Raw genomic sequence first — 24,754 nt, 5'->3', positions numbered from 1 at the left:
CCCCTCTCTGTCATCTCTCTGTTGTCACCGGCTTCTTCTAATTGGTTGAACCTATTGGAATTTCGCCTTTTGGGTTTCTCCACGTTTGGTTTATTTGAATCAGTGTCAGAAATGTTTCCTTCTGTGAACTTCTTCCAATCATTTAATTGGATTGAATAAAACTGGATTGCTGCATTTCTGTAGAACCAGTTCCGAGGAGGAGGATCTGGGATGTGGGGAGAATGCAGGTATGGAAAGGATGAAATCCCGGAGACTGTGTGGGTTTGGGAATTAATGGGAATTCCCCCGACATATCCCCAAAATAATGGAAACATTTCCTGGATAAGAAAGATTTCGAGGAAAAGCGATATCCCAGCGCTGGGGTCAAATCCATGCAGATAACGCGGGAATCCTTGGGGAGATTAGGAATGATCAGAGAGGATAATGTTTCTCCAGGGAAGCGGGTAGATTCCCTGTCGCTCAGCCTGGCGCAGTTGAGGATTGAGGGGAGGTCCCGGGACCCTGAGCATCATCTCCTGACCCGCCAGTGACACAACTCTGACAAGTGACGGAGAGATATTTAACAATGAAACCGCCAGGTTTCTATAGCAGCAAGAAAATACCAGGGGAGAGAGAAAGAAAATACAGGAAGGATCGAAAGTATAAATATAATAAAATAAATCTATGTGGATTGAGGAAATATAACAAGAGAAACCTTAACTAACATTAGTGGTCGAGGAAGATTACAAAAAGGCTCTGGATATTGATCCTCAGGGAACTGGGACACGACTTTTCAGTGAATCTCCGCCAACAGCAAGTTCCAGACATGAGAGAATCAGACGATGTTATGAAGAGAGTTGGAAAGAGAAAGTGAGCGAAAGAGATAGAGAGGCCTTCTCTTTCTGGCGGGGTCCTGATGGGCAACAGGATCTCCAACCTGACAGTTTTCTTCAAGAAAATCCAAAAAAGAAACGTTGCAGCTTCCCAACACAGCTTGTTGCAAGGTAAGCTGAAAATGTCACATCTCAGGCGCAGCATCTTGGGTTGAGGCAGGGATGCTGAGCGCCATAGTTGAATGAAAAGCAGATTCTTTGGGTGTTAATCACTGTCATTTGAGGTGAAGGAACTTGTCTCAGAGACACATGAAGAATTGTAGTTTGAGGAACAGCAATATTGTGCCTAAATCCGGAGGATTGTGGATTCAAACTCTAATCTGGAGGCACAAATTAGCTCAGCCGATGTTGGACTAAGTGTTAAACAGTCAGACCGTCGTTTAGATGAGTGTTAACCTCAAAGACAGTTCTGATGGTTAAAACTTGCTCATTGCTCTCCAGAGAGCAGAACACTCTCCTAGTGTGCTAAACCGCTCAAAAAACCCCACCAAAGGCATTTTCTCGTTGGACAGTGACAGTAATTGTGAAACATTCTGGAACCTTCCATGCTGGTAGACATAGAATTTACAGCTCAGAAAGAGACCATTCGGCCCATCGAGACTGAGATTTCGGGAACACGGTCCTGTCTCACACTCCAACAAAATTTCAGTATTGGTTCAATAAAACCAGTTAGAAAAAAACGTTTCCATTGGTCAATAATTCTTGTCCTCAGATTTCAATTCAGGTTCTAGTTGAGGCTCTTTTGTTAATGCTGGTTTAGCTCAGTGGGCCAGACAGCTGGTTTGTGATGCAGAACAAAACCAGCACCGCAGATTCAATTCCCATACCAGTTGAGAATTCTGCGTACCCGAACAGGCGGCGCTGGAATGTGGCGACTAAGGGGCTTTCTGTGTTAATGTAAGCCTACTTGTGACAGTAAATATTATAATTAAAATAGTGCACCTTGATGTGTGACAGTGAGAATGGTTCTGTCGCCTCTCCGTGTCTGCAGAGCAGATTGAAGTAATTTTCTGCATTATTGGATTTCTTAATATTTCTCACTGTGAATTTGGTTTATTTCATTATTTTTATCAATTCACCACTTTTCCTTTGCTCAGTTTCAAAAGGTTTGATTTAGGAATCATGGGCCAAATATCTCCATGCAACATTCCACCAGTTAATAGGAGCAGAAGGCGGCCATTGGGCTCCTTAAGCATGTTCCCCCATTTCATGAGATCCTGGCTGATGTGTGCCTCAGGGGTCTGTGCTGGGACCACAACTTTTCACAATATACATTAATGATCTGGAAGAAGGTACTGAAGGCACTGTTGCTAAGTTTGCAGATGATACAAAGATCTGTAGAGGGACAGGCAGTATTGAGGAAGCAAGGGGGCTGCAGAAGGACTTGGACAAGCTAGGAGAGTGGGCAATGAAGTGACAAATGGGGAAAAGTGTGAGGTTATGCACTTTGGAAGGAGGAATTTAGGCATAGACTATTTTCTAAATGGGGAAATGCTTCGGAAATCAGAAGCACAAAGGGACTTGGGAGTCCTTGTTCACGATTCTCTAAAGGTTAATGTGCAGGTTCATTCGGCAGTGCAATCATAGATTATCATAGAATTTACAGTGCAGAAGGAGGCCATTCAGCCCATTGAGTCTGCACCGGCTCTTGGAAAGAGCACCCTACCCAAGGTCAACACCTCCACCCTATCCCCACAATCCAGTAACCCCACCCAACACTAAGGACAATTTTGGACACTAAGGGAAATTTATCATGGCCAATCCACCTAACCTGCACATCTTTGGACTGTGGGAGGAAACCGGAGCACCCGGAGAAAACCCACGCACACACGGGGAGGATGTGCAGACTCCGCACAGACAGTGACCCAAGCCGGAATCGAATCTGGGGCCCTGGAGCTGTGAAGCAATTGTGCTATCCACAATGCTACCGTGCAATGTTAGCATTCATGTCAAGAATACAAGACCAGGGATGTACTTCTGAGGCTACATAAGGCTCTGGTCAGATCCCATTTGGAGTATTGTGAGCAGTTTGGGGCCAGAGAACCAGAGGACACCATCTCAGACTAAAGGGACGATCCTTTAAAACAGAGATGAAGAGGAATTTCTTCAGCCAGAGAGTGATGAATCTGTGGAACTCTTTGCCGCAGAAGGCTGTGGAGGCCAAATCACTGAGTGTCTTTATGACAGAAATAAGTTCTTGATTAATAAGGGGATATGGGGTTATGGGGAGAAGGCAGGAGAATGGGGATGAGAAAATATCAGCCATGATTGAATGGCAGAGCAGACTCGATGGGCCGAGTGGCCCAATTTTGCTCCTATGTCTTATGGTGTTATGGTCTAACACCTGCCTCTGTATCCCTTAATATCTTTGGCTAACTGTTAAGTTTAAATAAGCAGCCAGACAGGAAGCATATGGTGCAAAAGATTATTTACTCTGGTAAGGGTTAGTTCGAAGGAAGAATACCCAAGCCGGGCTTTTATATTCTGTTTGCTCTCTGACTGTGGAAAGGGCTCTGCGGGGAAGCTGAAGACTCACAGGGAGCCTGTCCCATGGCTCTTGTGTCAGTAACAACATTCCTCCCCCCAAAAGTCTGAAAACGCAACCAACTAATGAACTGTGGAAGAGGAGCCCCCTCCCCTGCTGCAGCTCTTTGCCCATCACTGCCTCTCAGGACAGACAGGACCAGGTGACATAGAGTGGTCAAGAGACCGATGTTTCCTCGTCCATCGCCATGGCGTTATCACCATTCGTGGGCAGCGGTCAGGAGGCTTGTCATGGCAAATGTCCATTTCGGAGTCGGAATCCTCGGCATCCAGCATCTCGGTGTTGAACCGCCATCGGCCCATGGCAATGGCAGTGCCGGAGCCGTTCCGGGGTAGCACCGCGGCTGTGCTGGGGTGTCTCGGGGTGTCCGGGGCAGTGCCGGGTGGCTGGGGCAGTGCTGGGGTGTCCGGGGAGTCCGGAATGTCCAGAGTATCCGGGGCAGTGCCGGGTGTCCGGGGCCGTGCCGGGGTGTCCGGGGTGCCCGGGGCGGTGTCCGGGGTGCCCGGGGCTGTGCCAGTGTCCGGGGTGCCCGGGGCTGTGCCAGTGTCCGGGGTGTCCGGGGTGCCCGGGGCTGTGCCAGTGTCCGGGGCTGTGCCAGTGTCCGGGGTGCCCGGGGCTGTGCCAGTGTCCGGGGTGCCGGGGCTGTGCCAGTGTCCGGGGTGTCCGGGGCTGTGCCAGTGTCCGGGGTGTCCGGGGCTGTGCCACTGTCCGGGGTGTCCGGGGCTGTGCCACTGTCTGTGGCCGTGCCGGGGTGCCCGGGGCTGTGCCGGGTGTCCGGGACATCGTTAGGGTGTCCGGTGCTATGCCAGTGTCCGGGGTGTCCGGGGCTGTGCTAGTGTCCGGGGTGTCCGGGGCTGTGCCAGTGTCCGGGGTGCCCGGGGCTGTGCCGGGTGTCCGGGACATCGTTAGGGTGTCCGGGGTGTCCGGTGCTATGCCAGTGTCCGGGGTGTCTGGGGTGCCCGGGGCCGTGCCAGTGTCCGGGGTGTCCGGGGCTGTGCCAGTGTCCGGGGTGTCCGGGGTGCCCGGGGCCGTGCCAGTGTCTGGGGTGTCCAGGGTGCCCGGGGCTGTGTCAGTGTCCGGGATGTCCAGAGCTCCGATCGCGGAGATTATCCAGGCGCCCAGAACCCAGTTGGCGCCGTCTCTCTGGAATTGTACACGTACCATGTGGCCTTGTGCAAGTGTGGCCAGTCGGACAGGGTAAGACCAAAGCTGCTCCTTTCCGGAGCCCATCTTCTGATTATTCTACAATGTCTGCACTGTTGGCCCACTCCATTAGCCCTCATGAAAGTTTTGAAATCCATACTAGTAAATGGGGCTCCATTTTCGGAGAGCAGCGCCTCTGCAACGCCGTGAGGAGTAAACAACTAAACAAGAGCCTGAGCTTCTCACCGTCGCCCTCAAACCGTTCGATGGCATCTAATGGGCAGCAGCCGCTTTGAGTGTGCGCTACTAAGAAAGAAGGACATGGACCCCTGGTGCCGGAGCTGGAAGAATCGCATGGACGCAGTTCCACAGGAACAGTCGGTGGTTCATCGCTCCTCTCAGCATGGGGGCTTGCTGGATGGCCCGTTCTCTGTCTGCAACTGGGTGGAGGCCTTTCCACTCCATGCGGTAGCCCAGATAGGTCACCTCCCTTTTTACACCCTCCTCTGTCTCGCCTAAAGATCCGATGCCCGGAATGATAAGTTACCAGTCCTGATCTTCCCTTAACCATGTCTCTGTGATGGCAGCAATGTCACAATCCATGTCCTGAACTCATAAGGACCATCCATAAGAACATAAGAGATAGCAGCAGGAGTAGGCCATCTGGCCCTTCGAGCCTGCTCCGCCATTCAATGAGATCATGGCTGATCTTTTGTGGACTCAGCTCCACTTTCCCGCCCGAACACCATAACCCTTAATTCCTTTATTCTTCAAAAAACTATCTATCTTTATGTTATCCAACCTTGCCTTACACTCTTGGCATTCAACATTGCTGAACCCACCCTAAGTTGCTTCCTTTACCATAGCAAGATGTGACTCTATTTTACTAATACGCTCTGTCCCCTCCCCCTGCCAAACTAGTTCAAACTCCTCCCAACCGAACTAGCAAACGTACCTGCAAGCAGACCAGCCCTCTTGTATATGTCCCACCTTCCCCAGAAAATGTCCCAGTGATCCAGCAATCTAAAACCTCCCTCCTGCACCAACTCTTGAGCCACACTATCATCTGTGCTATTGTCCTATTTCTATACTCGCTAGGACCTGGCACCGGGAGGAACCCAGATATTACAACCTTAGAGGTCTTTAATATACTGCCCAGCTCCCTGAACTCTTGATGCAAGATTTCACCCTGCATTCTACCTATATCGTTGGCACAAACATGTACCACAACCCCTGACTTTTCACCCCCTTCAGTATGCCCTGCAGTCATTCAGTGACATCCTGGACCCTGACACCAGGGAGGCAACATGCCATCCTGGAGTAACGTCTTTGGTTGCAGAAATGACAAATGTATCCCTTATTACTATTGCCCTTCCTCCCCCCCCCCCCCCCCCCCCCGCCCCCCTGCCCAAGCCACTTATGGTGCCAGACACTTGACTCTGGCTGCACTTCTCTGAGGTACCAGCACCCTGACCAGCTTCCAAAATGGAATGCTGATTTGTGAGCGGGACCCCAGGGGAGAGGGTCCAGAGGAGGTTTACAAGAATGATCCCTGGGATGAAGAGCTTGTCGTTTGAGGAACGGTTGAGGACTCTGGTTTTGTACTCGTTGGAGTTTAGAAAGATGAGAGGGGATCTTATTGAAACTTACAGGATACTGCAAGGCCTGGATAGAGTGGACGTGGAGAGGATGTTTCCACTTGTAGGAAAAATTAGAACCAGATGTCATAATCTCAGACGAAAGGGACGATCTTTTAAAACGGAGATGAGGAGGAAGTTCTTCAGCCAGAGGGTGGTGAATCTGTGGAACTCTTTGCCGCAGAAGGCTGTGGAGACCAAATCACTGAGTGTCTTTAAGACAGAGGTAGATAGGTTCTTGATTAATAAGGGGATCAGAGGTTATGGGAAAAGGCAGGAAAATGGGGATGAGAAAAATATCAGCCATGATTGAATGGTGGAGCAGACTCAATGGGCCGAGTGGCCTAATTCTGCTCCTATGTCTTATGACTCCTGCGCTACCTGCCTGTTCTTCCAGGCCTGCCTGGTGGTCATACATTCCCTTTTTTCCTCTTGTTCCTTGAGCTGCGGTGTGACCACCTCTCTCAATGTGCTATCCACGTTACACTCGGCCTGTTGTGCACCAGTGTCTCCAGCTGCTGCTCAAGCTGCAGGTTTAATAATCTTTACTATTATTGTCACAAGTAGGCTTACATTAACACTGCAATGAAGTTACTGTGAAAGGTCCCTAGTTGCCAACTCTGCTGCCTGTTCGGGTACACCGTGGGAGAATTCACCAAACAAGCACGTCTTTCGGGACTTGTGGGAGGAAACCGGAGCACCCGGAGGAAACCCACGCAGACACGGGGAGAATGTGCAGACTCCGCACAGACCGTGATCCAAGCTGGGAATCGAACCTGGAACCTTGGAGCTGTGAGGCAACAGTCGATGCTCTCTGCTGCCTGAAGGTGGGTGAGGGCCCCCAGCTCCACGCTCCCTTTATCCTCCACTCCCAGGAGAATGTCCCTCGCAGATCCGCTGCCCGAAGGTGAATTATTAATGCCCTATCACCTACGCATGGGCAATTATAGGTAGGTTAGCCTAGACTGTGAAAAAATAATCACCTCCATTATGAGAGAATCTCCCCATGACATTCAACTGAATTATCATCATCCACCATCAACATCCTGGCGGTTATCATTGACCAGAAACTGAACTGGACGAACCATATGTTGTGACCAGAATGGGTTTTATACCCACCGCAGACTCGGGCAACTTTGTGCGCACTCCAAAGGTAAAATTCAGGCCCACATTTAAAAGAAAATATTATCCTGAAAGATATGGGGCAGGAATGTCCGGGCGTGAGTGCTGCTGGCAAAGCGGAAGAACCCGCCAATGAGACGCAGTTCAGCAACCGCGTTGCAACCAGCTTAGACCCAGGAACGGTAGGCGAAGAGCTAGAAAACACATCGAGGTTCGCGCTATTTTGCGATTCTCACAGCCCGCTCCCAATGCTGAGTTCTGGGTCACACCCAGAAATTGCAAGAATATCATTAACCCTAATTTGCATTCATTTCAATCTCATTAACGAGAATGACACAAATGCAGCGGCCTCCAGGGAATTACCCGGCTCTCCAGCAGAAGTCACGAGGGCATTGTTTTGTATTCCTGTTCCAAAACGTGAAGCTGGCGCAATGGCTGCTGAGGGGAAGTGAGGAGCTGAGTTGTTATTTCCATTTACCGACATGAGCTCAGGGACACGAGCTGTTGCCCCAGTGCTTGAGAAGGGTTGGGGGTAGGGGCATACTTCACGGGGGTTGGGGTTGTTCGGGGGTTGAAGCGTTTCAAGTCAGGGGTCAGGGGAATGAGGAGCTTTGTGTTTGTGAAGTTTTCAAGCCATCTTTAAATATTGTGGAGACCTGTAACGGGGTCAACCACAGCAGCAGTCTCTCTGTACCACCAAACACCCCCAGGACACAGCCCTGCTGCAGCTTCTATCCTGAAAGTCCATTTCACCCCTTTTGACTGTGATTTCAATTTTTCCAACATTAATTGGAATAGTCATAGTGTTAAGAGCTTAGATGGAGTGGATTTCGTAAAATGTATACAGGAGAACTTTGTAGGTCAATATGTAGAGGGGAGGTAGTGGCATAATGGTGTTGTCGCTGGACTGGTAATCCAGTGCAATGCCCTGGGGACACGGGTTCAAATCCCAAGCATTACAAATGGTGAAATTTGAATGCAATAAAAATCTGGAATTATAAATTGAATGATGACTATGAAACCATTGTCAATTGTTGTAAAAACCCATCTGGTTCATTAATGTATTTCATGAATGTAAACCTGCCGTCCTTACCTGGTCTATTGGTGACTCCAGACCCACAGAAATGTGATTCACTCTTAACTGCTGCTGGATGTAATTCTGGGGAATAAAGCTGGTGGTTGAGATGTTCCAGCACAACATGGAACAATTTAAGAGCAGATTTTAATAAAATAAGGCAGGTTATCATAGAATTTACAGTGCAGAAGGAGGCCATTTGGCCCATTGAGTCTGCACCGGCTCTTGGAAAGAGCACCCTACCAAGGTCAACACCTCCACCCTATCCCCACAACCCAGTAATCCTACCCAACACTAAGGGCAATTTTGGACACTAAGGGCAATTTATCATGGCCAATCCACCTAACCTGCACATCTTTGGACTGTGGGAGGAAACTGGAGCACCCGGAGGAAACCCACGGGGAGAACGTGCAGACTCCGCACAGACAGTGACCCAAGCCAGAATCGAACCTGGGACCCTGGAGCTGTGAAGCAATTGTGCTATCCACAATGCTACCGTGCTGCCCATTATGGCCAAGGTAGACTTGTGGAAGAGTTATTTGTGGGGAAATCTGAAGAGCAGTTGGGGGCCTAAAGGAAATGGGGAGGGTGCAGGCGCAACATGTTCCCTCGAGAGTAAGAGGAATAACAAGCCCAGGGCTTTAGCAAGTACAAGGGACGCAAGTCAGCAGAGGCTTTAGTGGAGTACAGAAAGTGAAGGATGGAGTTTAAGAAAGTAATTAGGAGAGGAAAGAGGGAATATGAGAAAATTCTGGCTGATTAAAAAACAAGACCTCAAATGTTGTGGTATTGGCATTACTTCCTGTGTCACGGGCGAGTGAGTATAGAAATAGGAGGATGATAAATGTGTGGCTGGAGGGAAGGTGCAGGAGGGAGGGCTTTAGATACTTGGATCATTGGGATCATTTCTGGGGCAGATGGGACCTGCATAATCAGGATGCGTTTCAGCTAAATTGGAGGGGTCAAATATCCCAGCAGGGAAATTTGTTCATGCCACTGGGCTGGGTTTGAAATGACATGAAATGAAATGAAAATCGCTTATTGTCACAAGTAGGCTTCAAATGAAGTTACTGTGAAAAGCCCCTAGTCGCCACATTCCGGCATCTGTTCGGGGAGGCTGGTACGGGAATTGAACCGTGCTGCTGGCCTGCCTTGGTCTGCTTTCAACGCCAGCGATTTAGCCCTGTGCTAACCAGCCCCTGATTTAAACTAGTTTGGAAGACTATAAGACGTAGAAGCAGATTTAGGCCACTCGGCCCATCGAGTCTGCTCTGCCATTCAATCATGGCTGACATTTGTTTCCCATTCTCCTGCCTTCTCCCCATAACCCTTGATCCCCTTATTGATCAAGGACATATTATCTCTGCCTTAAACATACTCAGTTATTTGGCCTTCACAGCCTTCTGCGGCAAAGAGTTCCACAGATTCACCACCCTCTCGCTGAAGAAATTCCTCCTCATCTCTGTTTTAAAGAATCATCCCTTCAGTCTGAGGCTGTGCCCTCTGGTTCTAGTTTCTCCTACAAGTGGAAACACCCTTTCTGCATCCATTCTATCCAGGCCTCGCAATATCTTGTAAGTTTCGATACCATTCCCCCTCATCCTTCTAAACTCCAAAAAGTACAGACCCAGACTTCTCAATTGCCCCTCATATGACAAGTTCTTCATTCCAGGGATCATTCTTGTGAATCTCCTCGGGACCCTTTCCAAGGCCAGCACATCCTTCCTTAGATACGAGTCCCAAAACTGCTCACAATACTCCAAATGGGGTCTGACAGGAGTCTTATACAGCCTCAGAAGTACATCCCTGGTCTTATATTCTAGCCCTATTGACATGAACGCTAGCATTTCATTTGCCTTTCTAACTGCACATTAACCTTAACAGAATCATGAACAAGGATTCCCAAGTCCCTTTGTGCTTCTGATTTCTTAATCCTTTTCCCATTTAGAAAGTAGTCAATGTCTCCATTTCTCCTTCCAAAGTGCATAACCTCACACTTTTACACATTGTATTCCAAGTCCTTCTGCAGCACCCCTGCTTCCTCAATACTACCTGCCCCTTTACAGATCTTTGTATCATCTGCAAACTTAGCAACAGTGCCTTCAGTTCCTTCTTCCAGATCATTAATGTATATTGTGAAAAGTTGTGGTCCCAGCACAGACCCCTGAGGCACACCACTAGTCACTGGCTGCCAACCTGGAAAAGACCCCTTTATCCCCACTCTCTCCCTCTGCCAGTCAGCCAATACTGTATCCATGCCAGGGTCTTACCCTTAACACCATGGGCTCATAACTTATTTAACAATCTCCAATGCGGCACCTTGTCAAAGGCCTTCTGGAAATCTAAATAAATCATGTCCACTGGTTCTCCTTTGTCTAACTTCCTTGTTACCTCCTCAAAGAACTCGAACAAATTTGTTAGACATGACCTCCCCTTGACAAAGCCGTGCTGACTCAGGCCTATTTTATCTTGCACTTCCAAATACTCCGCAATCTCATCTTTAATAACAGACTCTAAAATCTTACCAATGACCAAAGGCAGGCTAACCGGCCTATAATTTCCTGTCTTCTGCCTCCCTCCCTTCTTAAACAGCGGTGTTCCAAAATACACTTTCCAGTCCTCTGGGACCCTTCCTGCCTCCAGTGATTCCTGAAAGATCATCACCAATGCCTCCACAATCTCCTCCGCTATCTCTTTTAGGACCCTGGGGTGTAGTCCATCCGGTCCAGGTGATTTATCCACATTCAGACCTTTTCAGTTTCCCCAGAACCTTCTCCTTAGTCACTGCACTCACTTCTGCCCCCTGGTTCTCCTGGAGCTCTGACATCCCACTGGTGTCTTCCACCATGAAGACTGTTGCAAAGTAACTATTCAGTTCCTCTGCCATTTCTTTGTTTCTTATTATTACTTCTCCAGCCATATTTTCCAGTCGTCCAATGTCTGTTTTTGCCTCTCTCTTACCTTTTATATATTGAAAGAAACTCTTCCTATCTTCCTTTATATTACAAGCTAGCTTGCACTCGTACTTCATCTTCTCCCCTCTTATTGCTTTTTTCGTTGTCCTCTGCTCACTTTTAAAGGATTCCCAATCCTCTGGCTTCCCACTAATACTCACCATTTTGTATGCTTTTTCTTTTTCTTTTATGCTGTCCTTGGCTTCCCTCTTAGCATGTTTCCTCCTCCTTGGGATGAATTTCTGTTGTGCCTCCCAAATAACCCCAAAAAACTCCTGCCATTGCTGTTCCACTGTCTTCCCAGCTAGGCTCCTTCTCCAATCAACTCTGGCCAGCTCCTCCCTCATACCTATGGAGTTACCCATATTTAATTGTAATACCGTTGCATCTGACTGCAGCTTCTCCCTCTCAAACTGCAGGGTAAATTCTATCATAGTCTACCAGTGGTTGTGCTGCAGCACGCCCATCCGCTGATGGGTCGGCTGGGGGCTGAGGGCACCAAGGGTGTGGCCTGGGACACACACACATACAATCTGTGGCCCCAAGTTCACAGCGGCTGTCAGCAGTGTGCACAGCTGCATGGCTGCCTTGCCGGCTGTGGCAATGGTGTTCCATGTCTGTCCACCCCGACCCCACAGCCCACTTCCTGGCCAACCCCTGCTACTCCCCCCGGCCCTGGCAGAAGCCCCCCCGGTCAACGGCACGACTGACAGCAAACTATGGCAATGTTGGACACCTTCTGTACCCCCTCTCTCTCCCTCAGCAACCATGGCATCTGCTTCATGATTTTTAAAATCAAAAATGAACCTCGCTGTCAGGAACTCACCCCAATGGAGGCGAAGAATCGAGGCGGTCTTGGAGAATGCCGGGTCAGGTCCTCTAATGGTATGCAAATGGTGTCTACTGTACATGCGGAGTGAAACGCATTGATGCTGTTTTCGAGGTGACGGAAAATCATGTTTTGGCATCAAATTGGCGCCTGCCACGATTTTGGCGTCGGAAGCTATTCTCCGCCCAATTGCATTTCCCGATGTCGGCCTCAGGCCAGCACCTTTCAGTTCTGTTCTCCACAACTCCGCAAATGGGGACCAGACAGAATGGCACTCGTGGGGGTTGGATTGGATATATTCATTGTCACGAGTACCAAGGTACAGTGAAAAGTATTTTTCTGCGAGCAGCACAGACAGATCATTAAATACATGAAAATAAAATAAAATAAAAAGAAAATACATAATAGGGCAACACAAGGTACACAATGTAACTACATAAACACCGGCATCAGATGAAGCATACAGGGTGTCGTGTTAATCAGGTCAGTCCATAAGAGGGTCATTTAGGAGTCTGGTAACAGCGGTGAAGAAGCTGTTTTTGAGTCTGTTCATGCGTGTTCTCAGGTTTCTGTATCTCCTGCCCGATGGAAGAAGTTGGAAGAGTGAGTAAGCCAGGTGGGAGGGGTCTTTGATTATGCTGCCCGCTTTCCCCAGGCAACGGGAGGTGTAGATGGAGTCAATGGATGGGAGGCAGGTTTGTGTGATGGACTGGGCTGTGTTCACGACTCTCTGAAGTTTCTTGCGGTCTTGGGCCGAGCAGTTGCCATACCAGGCTCTGATGCAGCCAGATAGGATGCTTTCTAAGGTGCAACTGTAAATGTTGGTAAGAGTCAATGTGGACATGCGGAATTTCCTTAGTTTCCTGAGGAAGTATAGGTGCTGTTGTGCTTTCTTGGTTGTAGTGTCGACGTGGGTGGACCAGGACAGATTTTTAGAAATATGTACCCCTAGGAATTTGAAACTGCTAACCATCCCCACCTCGGCCCCATTGATGCTGACAGGGGCGTGTACAGTACTTTGCTTCCTGAAGTCAATGATCAGTTCTTTAGTTTTGCTGGCATTGAGGGATAGATTGTTTTCGCTGCACCACTCCACTAGGTTCTCAATCTCCCTCCTGTATTCTGACTCGTCGTTATTCGAGATATGGCCCACTATGGTCGTATTGTCAGCAAACTTGTAGATGGGGTTGGAACAAAATTTTGCCACGCAGTCATGTGTGTACAGGGAGAACAGTAGGGGAATACGTACACAGCCTTGCGGAGCCCCGTATTGAGGACTATTGTCGAGGAGGTGTTGTTGTTTATTCTTACTGATTGTGGTCTGTGGGTCAGAAAGTTGAGGATCCAGTTGCAGAGTGAGGAGCCAAGTCCTGGTTTTGGAGCTTTGATATGAGCTTGGCAGGGATTATGGTGTTGAATGCGGAGCTGTAGTCAATAAATAGGAGTCTGATATAGGAGTCCTTGTTGTCGAGATGCTCTAGGGATGAGTGTAGGGCCAGGGAGATGGTGTCTGCTGTGTCTCCCAGGGGATTGGATCGGTGGATTGGAAGGCCCCAGATGCTTGCCATCTGGGTAGGGTGGCACCCTGGCACTTTCAGCTGGCACCCAGGCAGTGCCAGCCTGCCACTACCAAGTTGCCCAAGGGGGTGCCAGGCTGACACTGGCAAGATGCCAAACTGGCATTTTTTGTAAGACAGGGGTCGAGCCCAGGGGGTGCCCTGTGTGGGGGGATGTGGTGAGGGGTGAGGACCTCCTTAAAGGTGAAGTGAGGCTTTGGGAGAATCCGACCACCAGCAGGGGTCATGGGGGCGAGGGATCGGGGTGTTATTCAGAAATGGTGTTCCCATCTCTTCCTGAAATGACGGCGAGTGAAGCTCCTCTGTGCAGAAAACGGGACTAAACGCGGATCCAGTCATGTGTTCCCCGCTGAGGCCCACGATCTGTCAGAATGTGACCACCAGGTCTCCTCAATCTTTGTACCCTCTCCTCCTCAGAGGAGGAGGTGCTTAATGGAGCTCACTCATGGTCAAAGGGTGACAGAGGGACCCAAACATCTGATGCCAGAGGACAGAAATGTCCTGTGAGCTCCGCACTCTGATGTACCCAACACAGAAAACACTCTATCAACATTCAAAAACACCGATTCACCTCACTCCTGGAAACACCAAACTCAGCCAGTGTTTGCATTAGACCCTTCTTTATCCAGCCCTTGCATGAAAAAAGATGACATTTGGTGAGTCTGTCTGCCCATGTTGCCTGTGTGACTAGCTTAAAATCACATGGACAATGTTAAATTCTGGTCGATTTGGGGTTTTAATCCCCTTAACTACCTCCATTATTGTCGGCGAACTGCCAGTCCACATCTCCGCCCACTGACTGAGGTATCGTCTGAGTTGATGGTGGCCGCACGTCCACCTGGTCAATGTCAAATTCTATCCAATTTTCAATGTGATGTCTCGTGGTCAGAATGGGAAAACGTTTAAAGTTTAATTTTTGGCAGCAGAAGGCGGCATTCTATTTGCTGGTGACGGGATTCTCTGCTCTTGCTGTCGTCAATGGAACCACCCCACACCACTGGGAGATCCGCGAGTGGGATTGTGTTGAGAATTCCGGCCTTCTGGCCAGGAAAAGGGAAGACTGGAGGAAAGAACATATGGCATATTCTGTCATAAATTGGAAGACAAAAAACCTGAAATGACAAAAGGATGATGGTGCAAGGCAAAATGGGGTTGGAATGAGCCAAATGCAAAAACTGGGTTTAGAGGTCTGGTAAATTGCAACAGCTGAACCATCAGCAACACCTGCCTTTCAATACAATAACCAAAGATTGGAAATTGTTGAACACAGTATCGATTCAGGCAGGCTGTTAAAGTATCGAATCCACAGATAAGATGCCGTTCCTTTAACATAGGTTAAACTTCATTGGTACAAGCAAATTACTGCAGATGCTGGAATCTGAAACAAAAACAGAAAATACTGGACAATCTTCATTGGAACTCCATCGGAATAGTGTAGGGGACCGGGGCAGAATTGAAAGAAATGCAAGTAAACCACTGTTGCTGAAACTGATGATGTTGCGCCCCCTGTGTTTGTAAAGGATGGAGGAGGGGTGCTGGGTAACGGAGGAGTGAGCCAGTCATGGACAGAATGATCCCTTTCAACTCCTGAAAGGGGAGGGGAAGGATTGGGAAGATGTATTTGGTGGTGACATATCAATGGGAGTGACAGGAATGTGGAGGATGATCCATTGAGTGTGAAAGCTGGGAGTTGGAAAGTGAGAAGAGGAACACTACCATAATTCTGAGAGGAGTGAAAGGAATGAGAACAGAAATGTGGAGAGTGGGATGGACAAAGAACAAAGAACAAAGAAAAGTACAGCACAGGAACGGCCTATCGGCCCTCCAAGCCTGCGCCGACCAGGCTGCCCGTCTAACTTAAATCCTTCTACACCTCCAGGATCCATATTCCTCTATTCCCATCCCGTTCATGTATTTGTCAAGATGCCCCTTAAACGTCACTATTGTCCCTGCTTCCATCACCTCCCTGGCAGCGAGTTCCAGGCACCCATCACCCTCTGTGTGAAAAACTTCCCTCACACATCTCCTCTAAACTTTGCCCTTCACACCTTAAACCTAGTAATTGACTCTTCCACCCTGGGAAAATGCTTCTGACTATCCACTCTGTCCATGTCCCCCGTAATCTTGTAGACTTCTATCAGGTCGCCCCTCAACCAAATTGTTCCAGTGAGAACAAACCAAGTTTATCAAACTCTCTTCATAGCTAACGCCCTCCAGACCAGGCAACATCCTGGTAAACCTCCAAAGCCTCCACATTCCTCTGATGTGGAGATGCTGGCATTGGACTGGGGTGAGCACAGTAAGAAGTCTCACAACACCAGGTTGAAGTCCAACAGGTTTGTTTCAAACACTAGCTTTCGGCCACTGCTCTGAAATGCGATGTCTCATGGTCACAATGGGAAAAAGTTTTAAAATGACAAGTTTAATTAAGGGCGGATTCTCCAGCCTCCCAGCCGCTTGTTTCTTGAAGGAACAGTGCTCCAAAAGCTAGTGATTTGAAACAAACCTGTTGGACTTTAACCTGGTTGTAAGATTTCTTACCGTCCACATTCTTCTGGTGTGCAGACCAGAATTCAACACTTTATACCAAATGTGACCTATCTAAGGTCTATACAGCAGCAACATGACTTGCCAATTTTTATACGCCATACCCCAGCCGATGAAGGCAAGCATGCTGTATGCCTTCTTGACTACCTTCTCCACCTGTGTTGCCACTTTCAGTGACCTGTGAACCTGTATGCCCAGATCCCTCTGACTGGCAATACTCTTAAGGGTTCTGTTATTTACTATTTCCCTGTATTACACCTTCCAAAATGCATTGCCTCACATTTGTCCGGATTAAACTACATCTGCCATCTCTCCACCCAACTCTCAGACAGTTCTTTTTCCGGCGGTATCCTCTGACAGTCTTCATTACTATCCGCAATTCCACTAACCTTTGTGTCGTTTGCAAACTTACGAATCAGACCAGTTACATTTTCCTCCTTATCATAGAATCCTAACATTTACAGTGCAGAGGGAGGCCATTCGGTCCATTGAGTCTGCACTGAAGCCCACACCTCCACCCGATCCCGGCAACCCCACCCAACTCTTTTGGATACGAAGGGGCAATTTAGCTTGGCCAATCCACCCAACCTGCACGTCTTTGGACTTCGGGAGGAAACCAGAGCACTAGGAGGAAACCCACGCAGACACAGGAAGAACGTGCAGACTCCACCAAGACACTGACCCAAGCCGGGAACCGAACCTGGGACCCTTGAGCTGTGAAGCGTCAGTGCTAACTACTATGCTACCGTGCCTCCCATATAAACTAAAAACAGCAAAGATCCCAGAGCTGAGCCCTGCGGAACACCAATAGTCACAGCCCTCCATTCAGAAAAGCACCCTTGCACTGCTGTAACCCGTTCTGTATCCATCTTGCCAGCTCACCTCTGAATCCATGTGACTTTACCTTTTGTACCGGTCTGCCATGAGGGACCTTGTAAAAGGCCTTACTGAAGTCCATATAGACAACATCCACTGCTCTACCTTCATCAGTCACAAGAACATAAGAACATAAGAACTAGGAACAGGAGTAGGCCATCTGGCCCCTCGAGCCTGCTCCGCCATTTAATGAGATCATGGCAGATCTTTGTGGACTCAGCTCCACTCTCCGGCCCGTACACCATATCCCCGAATCCCTTTATTCTTTAGAAAGGTATCTATCTTTTTCTTAAAAACATTTAAAGAAGGAGCCTCAACTGCTTCACTGGGCAAGGAATTCCAGAGATTCACAACCCTTTGGGTGAAGAAGTTCCTCCTACACTCCGTCCTAAATCTACTTCCCCTTATTTTGAGGCTATGCCCCCTAGTTCTGCTTTCCCCGACCAGTGGAAACAACCCGCATCTATCCTATCTATTCCCTTCATAATTTTATATGTTTCAATAAGATCCCCCCGCATCCTTCTAAACTCCAATGAGTACAGTCCCAGTCCACTCAACCTCTCGTCATAATCTAATCCCCTCAACTCTGGGATCAACCTAGCGAATCTCCTCTGCACTCCCTCCAGTGCCAATATGTCCTTTCTCAGGTAAGGAGACCAAAACTGAACACAATACTCCAGATGTGGCCTCACCAACACCCTATACAATTGCAGCATAACCTCCCTAGTCTTGAACTCCATCCCTCTAGCAATGAAAGACAAAACTCGATTAGCCTTCTTAATCACCTGATGCACCTGCACACCAACTTTTTGCGACTCGTGCACCAGCACACCCAGGTCCCTCTGCACAGCAGCATGTTTTAACATCTTACCGTTTAAATAATAATCCATTCTGCTGTTATTCCTCCCAAAATGGATAGCCTCACACTTGGCAACATTGAATTCCATCTGCCAGACCCTAGCCCATTCACCTAACCTATCCAAATCCTTCTGCAGACCTCCGGTTTCCTCTGCACTTTTTGCTTTACCACTCACCTTAGTGTCGTCTGCAAACTTTGACACATTGCACTTGGTCCCCAACTCCAAATCGTCTATGTAGATTGTGAACAACTGTGGGCCCAACACTGATCCTTGAGGGACCCCACTAGTTACAGGTTGCCAAGAGAAACACCCATTTATCCCCACTCTCTGCTTTCTGTTAGTTAACCAATCCTCCACCCATGCTACCACTTTACCCTCAATGCCATGCATCTTTAGTTTATGCAGCAACCTTTTGTGTGGCACCTTGTCAAAAGCTTTCTGGAAATCCAGGTATACCACATCCATTGGCTCCCCGTTATCTACTGCACTGGTAACGTCCTCAAAAAATTCTACCAAATTAGTCAGACACGACCTACCCTTTGTGAACCCATGCTGCGTCTGCCCAATTGGACAATTTCCCTCCAGGTGCCCCGCTATTTCCTCCTTAATGATAGATTCCAGCATTTTCCCTACAACTGAAGTTAAGCTTACTGGCCTATAATTACCCGCTTTCTGCCGACCTCCTTTTTTAAACAGTGGTGTCACGTTTGCTACTTTCCAATCCTCTGGGACCACCCCAGAGTCTAGTGAATTTTGATAAATTATCACTAGTGCGTTTACAATTTCCCTAGCCATCTCTTTTAACACTCTGGGATGCATCCCATCAGGGCCAGGAGACTTGTCTACCTTTAGCCCCATTAGCTTGCCCAATACTGCCTCCTTAGTGATTACAATCATCTCAAGGTCCTCACCCATCATATCTTTATTTCCATCAGTCACTGGCATGTTATTTGTGTCCTCCACTGTGAAGACTGACCCAAAAAACCTGTTCAGCTCCTCAGCCATTTCCCCGTCTGCTATTATTAAATCTCCCTTCTCATCTTCCAAAGGACCAATATTTACCTTAGCCACTCTTTTTTGTCTTATATATTTGTAGAAGCTTTTAATATCTGCTTTTATGTTCTGAGCCAGTTTACTTTCATAGTCTACCTTATTCTTCTTTATAGCTTTTTTAGTAGCTTTCTGTTGTCCCCTAAAGACTTCCCAGTCCTCTAGTCTCCCACTAATTGTTGCCACTTTGTATGTTTTTTCCTTCAATTTGATACTCTCCCTCACCTCCTTAGATATCCACGGTCGATTTTTCCCCTTTCTACCGTCTTTCTTTTTTGTCAGTATGAACCTTTCCTGAACACTGTGAAAGATCGCTCGGAAGGTTCTCCACTGTTCCTCAACTGCTTCACCATGAAGTCTTTGCTCCCAGTCTACCTTAGCTAGTTCTTCTCTCATCCCATTGTAATCGCCTTTGTTTAAGCACAAAACACTAGTGTTTGATTTTACCTTGTCATCCTCCAACTGTATTTTAAATTCCACCATATTGTGGTCGCTCCTTCCAAGAGGATCCCGAACTATGAGATCATTAATCACTCCTGCCTCATTACACAGGACCAGATCTAGGATCGCTTGTTCCCTTGTAGGTTCCATTACATACTGTTCCAGGAAATTTTCCCGGGCACATTCTATAAACTCCTCCTCAAGGCTGCCTTTACCAACCTGGTTAAACCAATCGATATGCAGATTAAAATCTCCCATGATAACCGCTGTACCATTTCTACATGCATCCGTTCATCATCTTCATCACTTCCTCGAAAAACCTGATCAAGTTAGTGAGACCCGATCACCCTTCACAAAACTGTGCTGCCTCTCGCTAATACGTACACTTGCTTCCAAATGGCAGTAAATCCTGTCTCGAAGAATCCTCTGCAATAATTTCCCTATCACTGACGTAAGGCTCACTGGCCTGAAATTTCCTGGATTATCCTTGCTACCCTTCTTAAACAAAGGAACAACATTAGCTATTCGCCAATCTTCTGGGACTTCACCTGTAGTCCATGAGGAGACAGAGATGTCAGTCAAGGCCCCAGTTATTTCCTCCCTTGCTTCCCTCCAACCTCCTTTTTGGATCTCAATGTGACCCAGAACACACCCTTCTCCAGACTCATCATCTACCAAGTCCTTCGCTTTGTACGCAAAGTATTCATTTAATATCTTGTCCATTTTGATGGCTCCACACAAAGATTCCCTCTCCTGTCCTTGAGTGGGCCAACCCTTTCCCTGGCTACCCTCTTGCTCTTCATATATGTATAAAAAGCCTTGGGATTTTCATTAATCCTGTTTGTCAATGACTTCTCGTGACACCTTTTAGCTCTCCTGACTCCTTGCTTAAGTTCTTTCCTACTTTCCTTATATTCCTCACAGACTCCGTCAGCCTTCTAACCCTTACAAATGCCTCCTTTTTCTTTTGGACTAGGCTCATAATATTCCTCACTATCCAAGGTACCTGAAACTTGCCATACATATCCTCCTTCCTCACAGGAACATGTCGTCCTGAATTCCTATCAACTGACATTTGAAAGCCTCCCACTTGCCAGGTGTTGATTTACCCTCAAATATCCACCCCCAATCTAGATTCTTCAGTTCCTGATGAATATTGTTGTAATTAGCCTTCCCCCAATTTAGCACCTTTTTCTGCGAACTACTCTTATCATTATCCGGCATTACCTTAAAATGTACTCAATTATGGTCACTTCCTGTACTGTTCCCCTACTGAAACTTCAACCACCTGGCTGGGCTCATTTCCCAATACCAGGTCCAGTACGGCCCCATCCCCAGTTGGACTGGCTACATACTGCTTAAGAAGCGTTCCTGGATGCTCCTTACAAACTCTGCCCCATCCAAGCCTCTAGTGCAAAGTGAGTCAAGAGACCTATCAACCAGAATGGAGAGGAATTCTTGACTTAGGGAAAAAGGAAGATATTTCAGAAGTGCTGAGTTAGAAAATGGATCACCTTGTGTGTCTCTAACTGTATATCCCAAACTTCTATTTGCTCCATGCTGCCAGCATCCACTGTACTGATGGTTTCAGCATTTCACCACTAGTACCTCAATATCCCTCTCCTGAGCATGTTCCATTCAATAATACTATTTATTTTATATTGCTGTTGTTTTCTATCCTTTTCTAATCTCACAACTTTAGTTTTATCGACATAAATCACCTCTGCCACTTGTCAATCCAGTTCTCCAATCTCTTAAGGTTTATTTGATAAATATGTTCCCAGTAGTTTGTGACCCTCCCAATTAGATATCATCTGTAAACTTGATGATTCTTGTATCTGCTCCCACTTCAAAATCTTTTATGTACGGATTCAAGAGCCTGACTGAGCTAGTCTTCATCAACTGTTATTTTTAACAAATATTTTCCCAATCTTAAAAGTTATTTAACTTCTATTTCAGAGGAAAGTGATGACATGTCAATCCAATTCACTGGAACTAACGACAACAGAGAAGAAATACTTTCACTCTCAGACCAGACCAGCAGAGTTGAAGAATCATCCAACTCAACCTTCTCCTGGATGAAGGTATCAGATCCCAGGAGTGGAGAAGGAGAGCAAACAGCCTTCCAAAAAATTCCACCATATCCTACCAGCAGAAACAAGGAATTGTTACCAATTACATTTCCCAGCATCCCACCCCCACCACCACAGACAACAAGAAGAAAGGGACCTTCAGCCATGTCCTCATCCCTTAGCATTGAATCAGGGTCTACACGACCACCCACACCACACCAACAGTCTAACAACAGAGTCCAGGAATCATTGCAAACATTCATTCGAAAAATCCCACTACCAGAGTCTACCAGCAGAGAGCAAGAATTCTCAGTGTCCTTTTATACATTGCCAACCTTACACCTGACCACCATGACAGAGGAATTCCTCACTCAAACCATTCATCCCCCACAATCCAGCAGTGAAGGGAAAAGCCTCATATTTCCAGCCTCATTTTACACAATTTTACCACCACAACAAACCATTATCGAGGATGAATCAACACCAGCATTGTTCTGTACTGTCCCAACGCCACTTACCCCCAATACTAAGCAGGAATTATTACCATCAACCTTACAAACAATTGTACTTTCACAACCAACTAATATAAAACTGAAATCATCCCAGCCTATATCCCAAAATGATTCAGCAGCAAATCACAATCATAGATCAAGGATATTATCCCCAGTTCTGCTTGACTTTGGATCCCCATTGGAGCACCCCAGAGAACAGGGATCATTCCAAACAATCCTAGCGGAGCCCCATGGAGAACCGGGATCATTCCAAACCATCCTATCGGAGCCCCATGGAGATCAGGGATCATTCCAAACAATCTTATCGGAGCCCCATGGAGAACCGGGATCATTCCAAACCATCCTATCGGAGCACCCCATAGAACCGGGATCATTCCAAACCATCCTATCGGAGCCCCATGGAGAACAGGGATCATTCCAAACCATCCTATCGGAGCCCCATGGAGAACAGGGATCATTCCAAACAATCTTATCGGAGCCCCATGGAGAACCGGGATCATTCCAAACCATCCTATCGGAGCCCCATGGAGAACAGGGATCATTCCAAACCGTCCTATCGGAGCCCCATGGAGAACAGGGATCATTCCAAACAATCTTATTGGAGACCCCCATAGAACAGGGATCACTCCAAACCGTCCTATCAGAGCCCCATGGAGATCAGGAATCATTCCAAACCGTCCTATTAGAGCCCCATGGAGAACACGGATCATTCCAAAGTATCCTATCGGAGCCCCATGGAGAACCGGGATCATTCCAAACCGTCCTATCGGAGCCCCCCGGCAGAGAGCTGGAATTATCCCTAAACTCAATTCAAATGAATCAACCAACAAAGAAAGTCACCCAGGTGGATCAATCGTACTCACCAATACAAAGTAGCATTCTACCATCAGAATCTGCAAATAAATTGGAGGGATATTCTGCAAAGGCCCTGCTCCTGTCCAGCAGATCGGAGGAGCTAACATCAGTAACCCTGTTCAATATCATAGAACCTCCAGCAGAGGGAAGGTCACCACAGGCAACTCAGAGAGATCTCTATCTTTGGAAAGGAGAGGAAGAAGAGAGAGAAACTGTTGAACAATTTAAACCTGTCCCTAAAGATGAAAGGGAAAGGATTTGCATAGAGCTCGTTGTTCCTATACTGAGCAGTCTGGCCGAGTCTGCTAATAAAATGGCTGAGACCTTTGCAGTTTTGAGTGAACAGCAGGCGGGCATTGCTTCAAGCCTGCAAGCTCTCACCAAAAGTCAAACATTGAGGCTCTGAGCACATTCAGAATGGTCAGGAGACTATTTCCTTAAAGCAACTGTCATATAAATGAGACAATGACTGCCTCAACCACATCACTCAAAATAAAACTATTTCAAAAATTGAACTGTTCAGGATAGAATCGTGAGGGAAATACAATTGCTGCATTAAATTCCAATCAGGGCAACATATAATTTACACAGGTCAGGGGACAGATAATTCTAGTTTCTGCATCACAACTAGGAATAAAATCATTTGAATAAAAATCCCAGGAACAGGCAGCCGTATAATTCTGACCTTCACAATGAGAGGCTTCATCCTGTCACTGGAGTCCTGGCCAATCACATAACTAGGGCTGTGGATCGGGCTTTAAACTGAATAGTGGGGGGAGGGTTTAGTTGTGTGGATAATTAGAAAATCAAAGTTAAAGAAAAGGACAGAAGTGCAGTTTAATGACAAAGACTTTCAACTAGTTAAAGGAGCTGAGCGCTCGAGAGGTTAGTAAGATTTCCAGAACACGTAATAGAACAGAGAGTATAGAAGGAATCTAACTTCAGGCAGAGCAGAAAAGGGGACAGATATGAGAAGGGGGGTGGTCAATACAGGACTGACGGTGTTGTACCGAAGTGTGCGCAGTATACAGAACAAGGTAAATGAGCTTGTTGCGCACATTGAAATTGGCCGGTACAATGTTGTGGGCATCACAGAGACGTGGCTGTAAAGGGATCAGGGCTGGGATCTAAATATACAAGGATATGTGCCCTATCGAAAGGATAGGCAGATGAGCAAAGGGGGTCGGGTTGCATTGTTAGTAAGGAATGGAATTAAATTGATAACAAGAAGCAATATAGGATCAGAAGGCGTAGAATGTGTGTGGGTAGAGTTGAGGAAACGCAAAGGGGAAAATACCCTGATGGGAGTTATGTACAGGCCCCCTAGCAGTAGTCAGGATGTGGGGCAGAAAATAAATCAAGAGATAGAAAAGGCAGATGAGAAAGACAACATTACAATGATCATGGGGGGCTTCAATATGCAGGTGGACTGGGAACATTAGGTTGGCAGTGAATCCTGAGAAAAGGAATTTGTGGAATGTCTACGAGATGTTTTTTTTGAGCAGCTTGTGACACAGCATACTAGGGAATAGGCTATTCTGATTTGGTGATGTTACGTGTTCTGAGGCAGACTTGATGAGGAAACCTAAGGTGAAGGAACCCTTAGGGAACAGTGACCACGATATAATAGAATTTACCCTGCAGTTTGAGAGGGAGAAGCTGGAATCAGATGTAATGGTTTTACAATTGAGTAAAAGTAACTACAAAGACATGAGGGAGGAGCTGGCCAGAGTTGATTAGAAAAGGAGCCGAACAAAGGAGACAGTGTACAAAACTTTGGTAAGGCC

The 24,754-nt window shown here is 47.2% G+C and overlaps 1 protein-coding gene across 1 annotated transcript; it reads left to right on the top strand.

Annotated features, from left to right (window-relative positions):
• Window positions 1-599: 599 nt before the first annotated feature.
• LOC140392471 (uncharacterized) lies at window positions 600-23,547 on the top strand. Its single transcript, XM_072477712.1, has 2 exons — window positions 600-983; window positions 21,488-23,547. Exons 1-2 carry the CDS (start codon window positions 896-898, stop codon window positions 23,371-23,373), a joined length of 1,974 nt encoding a protein of 657 aa, XP_072333813.1. The 5' UTR covers window positions 600-895; the 3' UTR covers window positions 23,374-23,547.
• Window positions 23,548-24,754: the final 1,207 nt, after the last annotated feature.

This window comes from Scyliorhinus torazame, chromosome 16 (genome assembly GCF_047496885.1).
Source record: "Scyliorhinus torazame isolate Kashiwa2021f chromosome 16, sScyTor2.1, whole genome shotgun sequence".
In the NCBI taxonomy this organism is placed as follows: Eukaryota; Metazoa; Chordata; class Chondrichthyes; order Carcharhiniformes; family Scyliorhinidae; genus Scyliorhinus; species Scyliorhinus torazame.
Note: the sequence above shows the minus strand (reverse complement) of the source record. Positions and strands in the feature narration are given on the sequence as shown.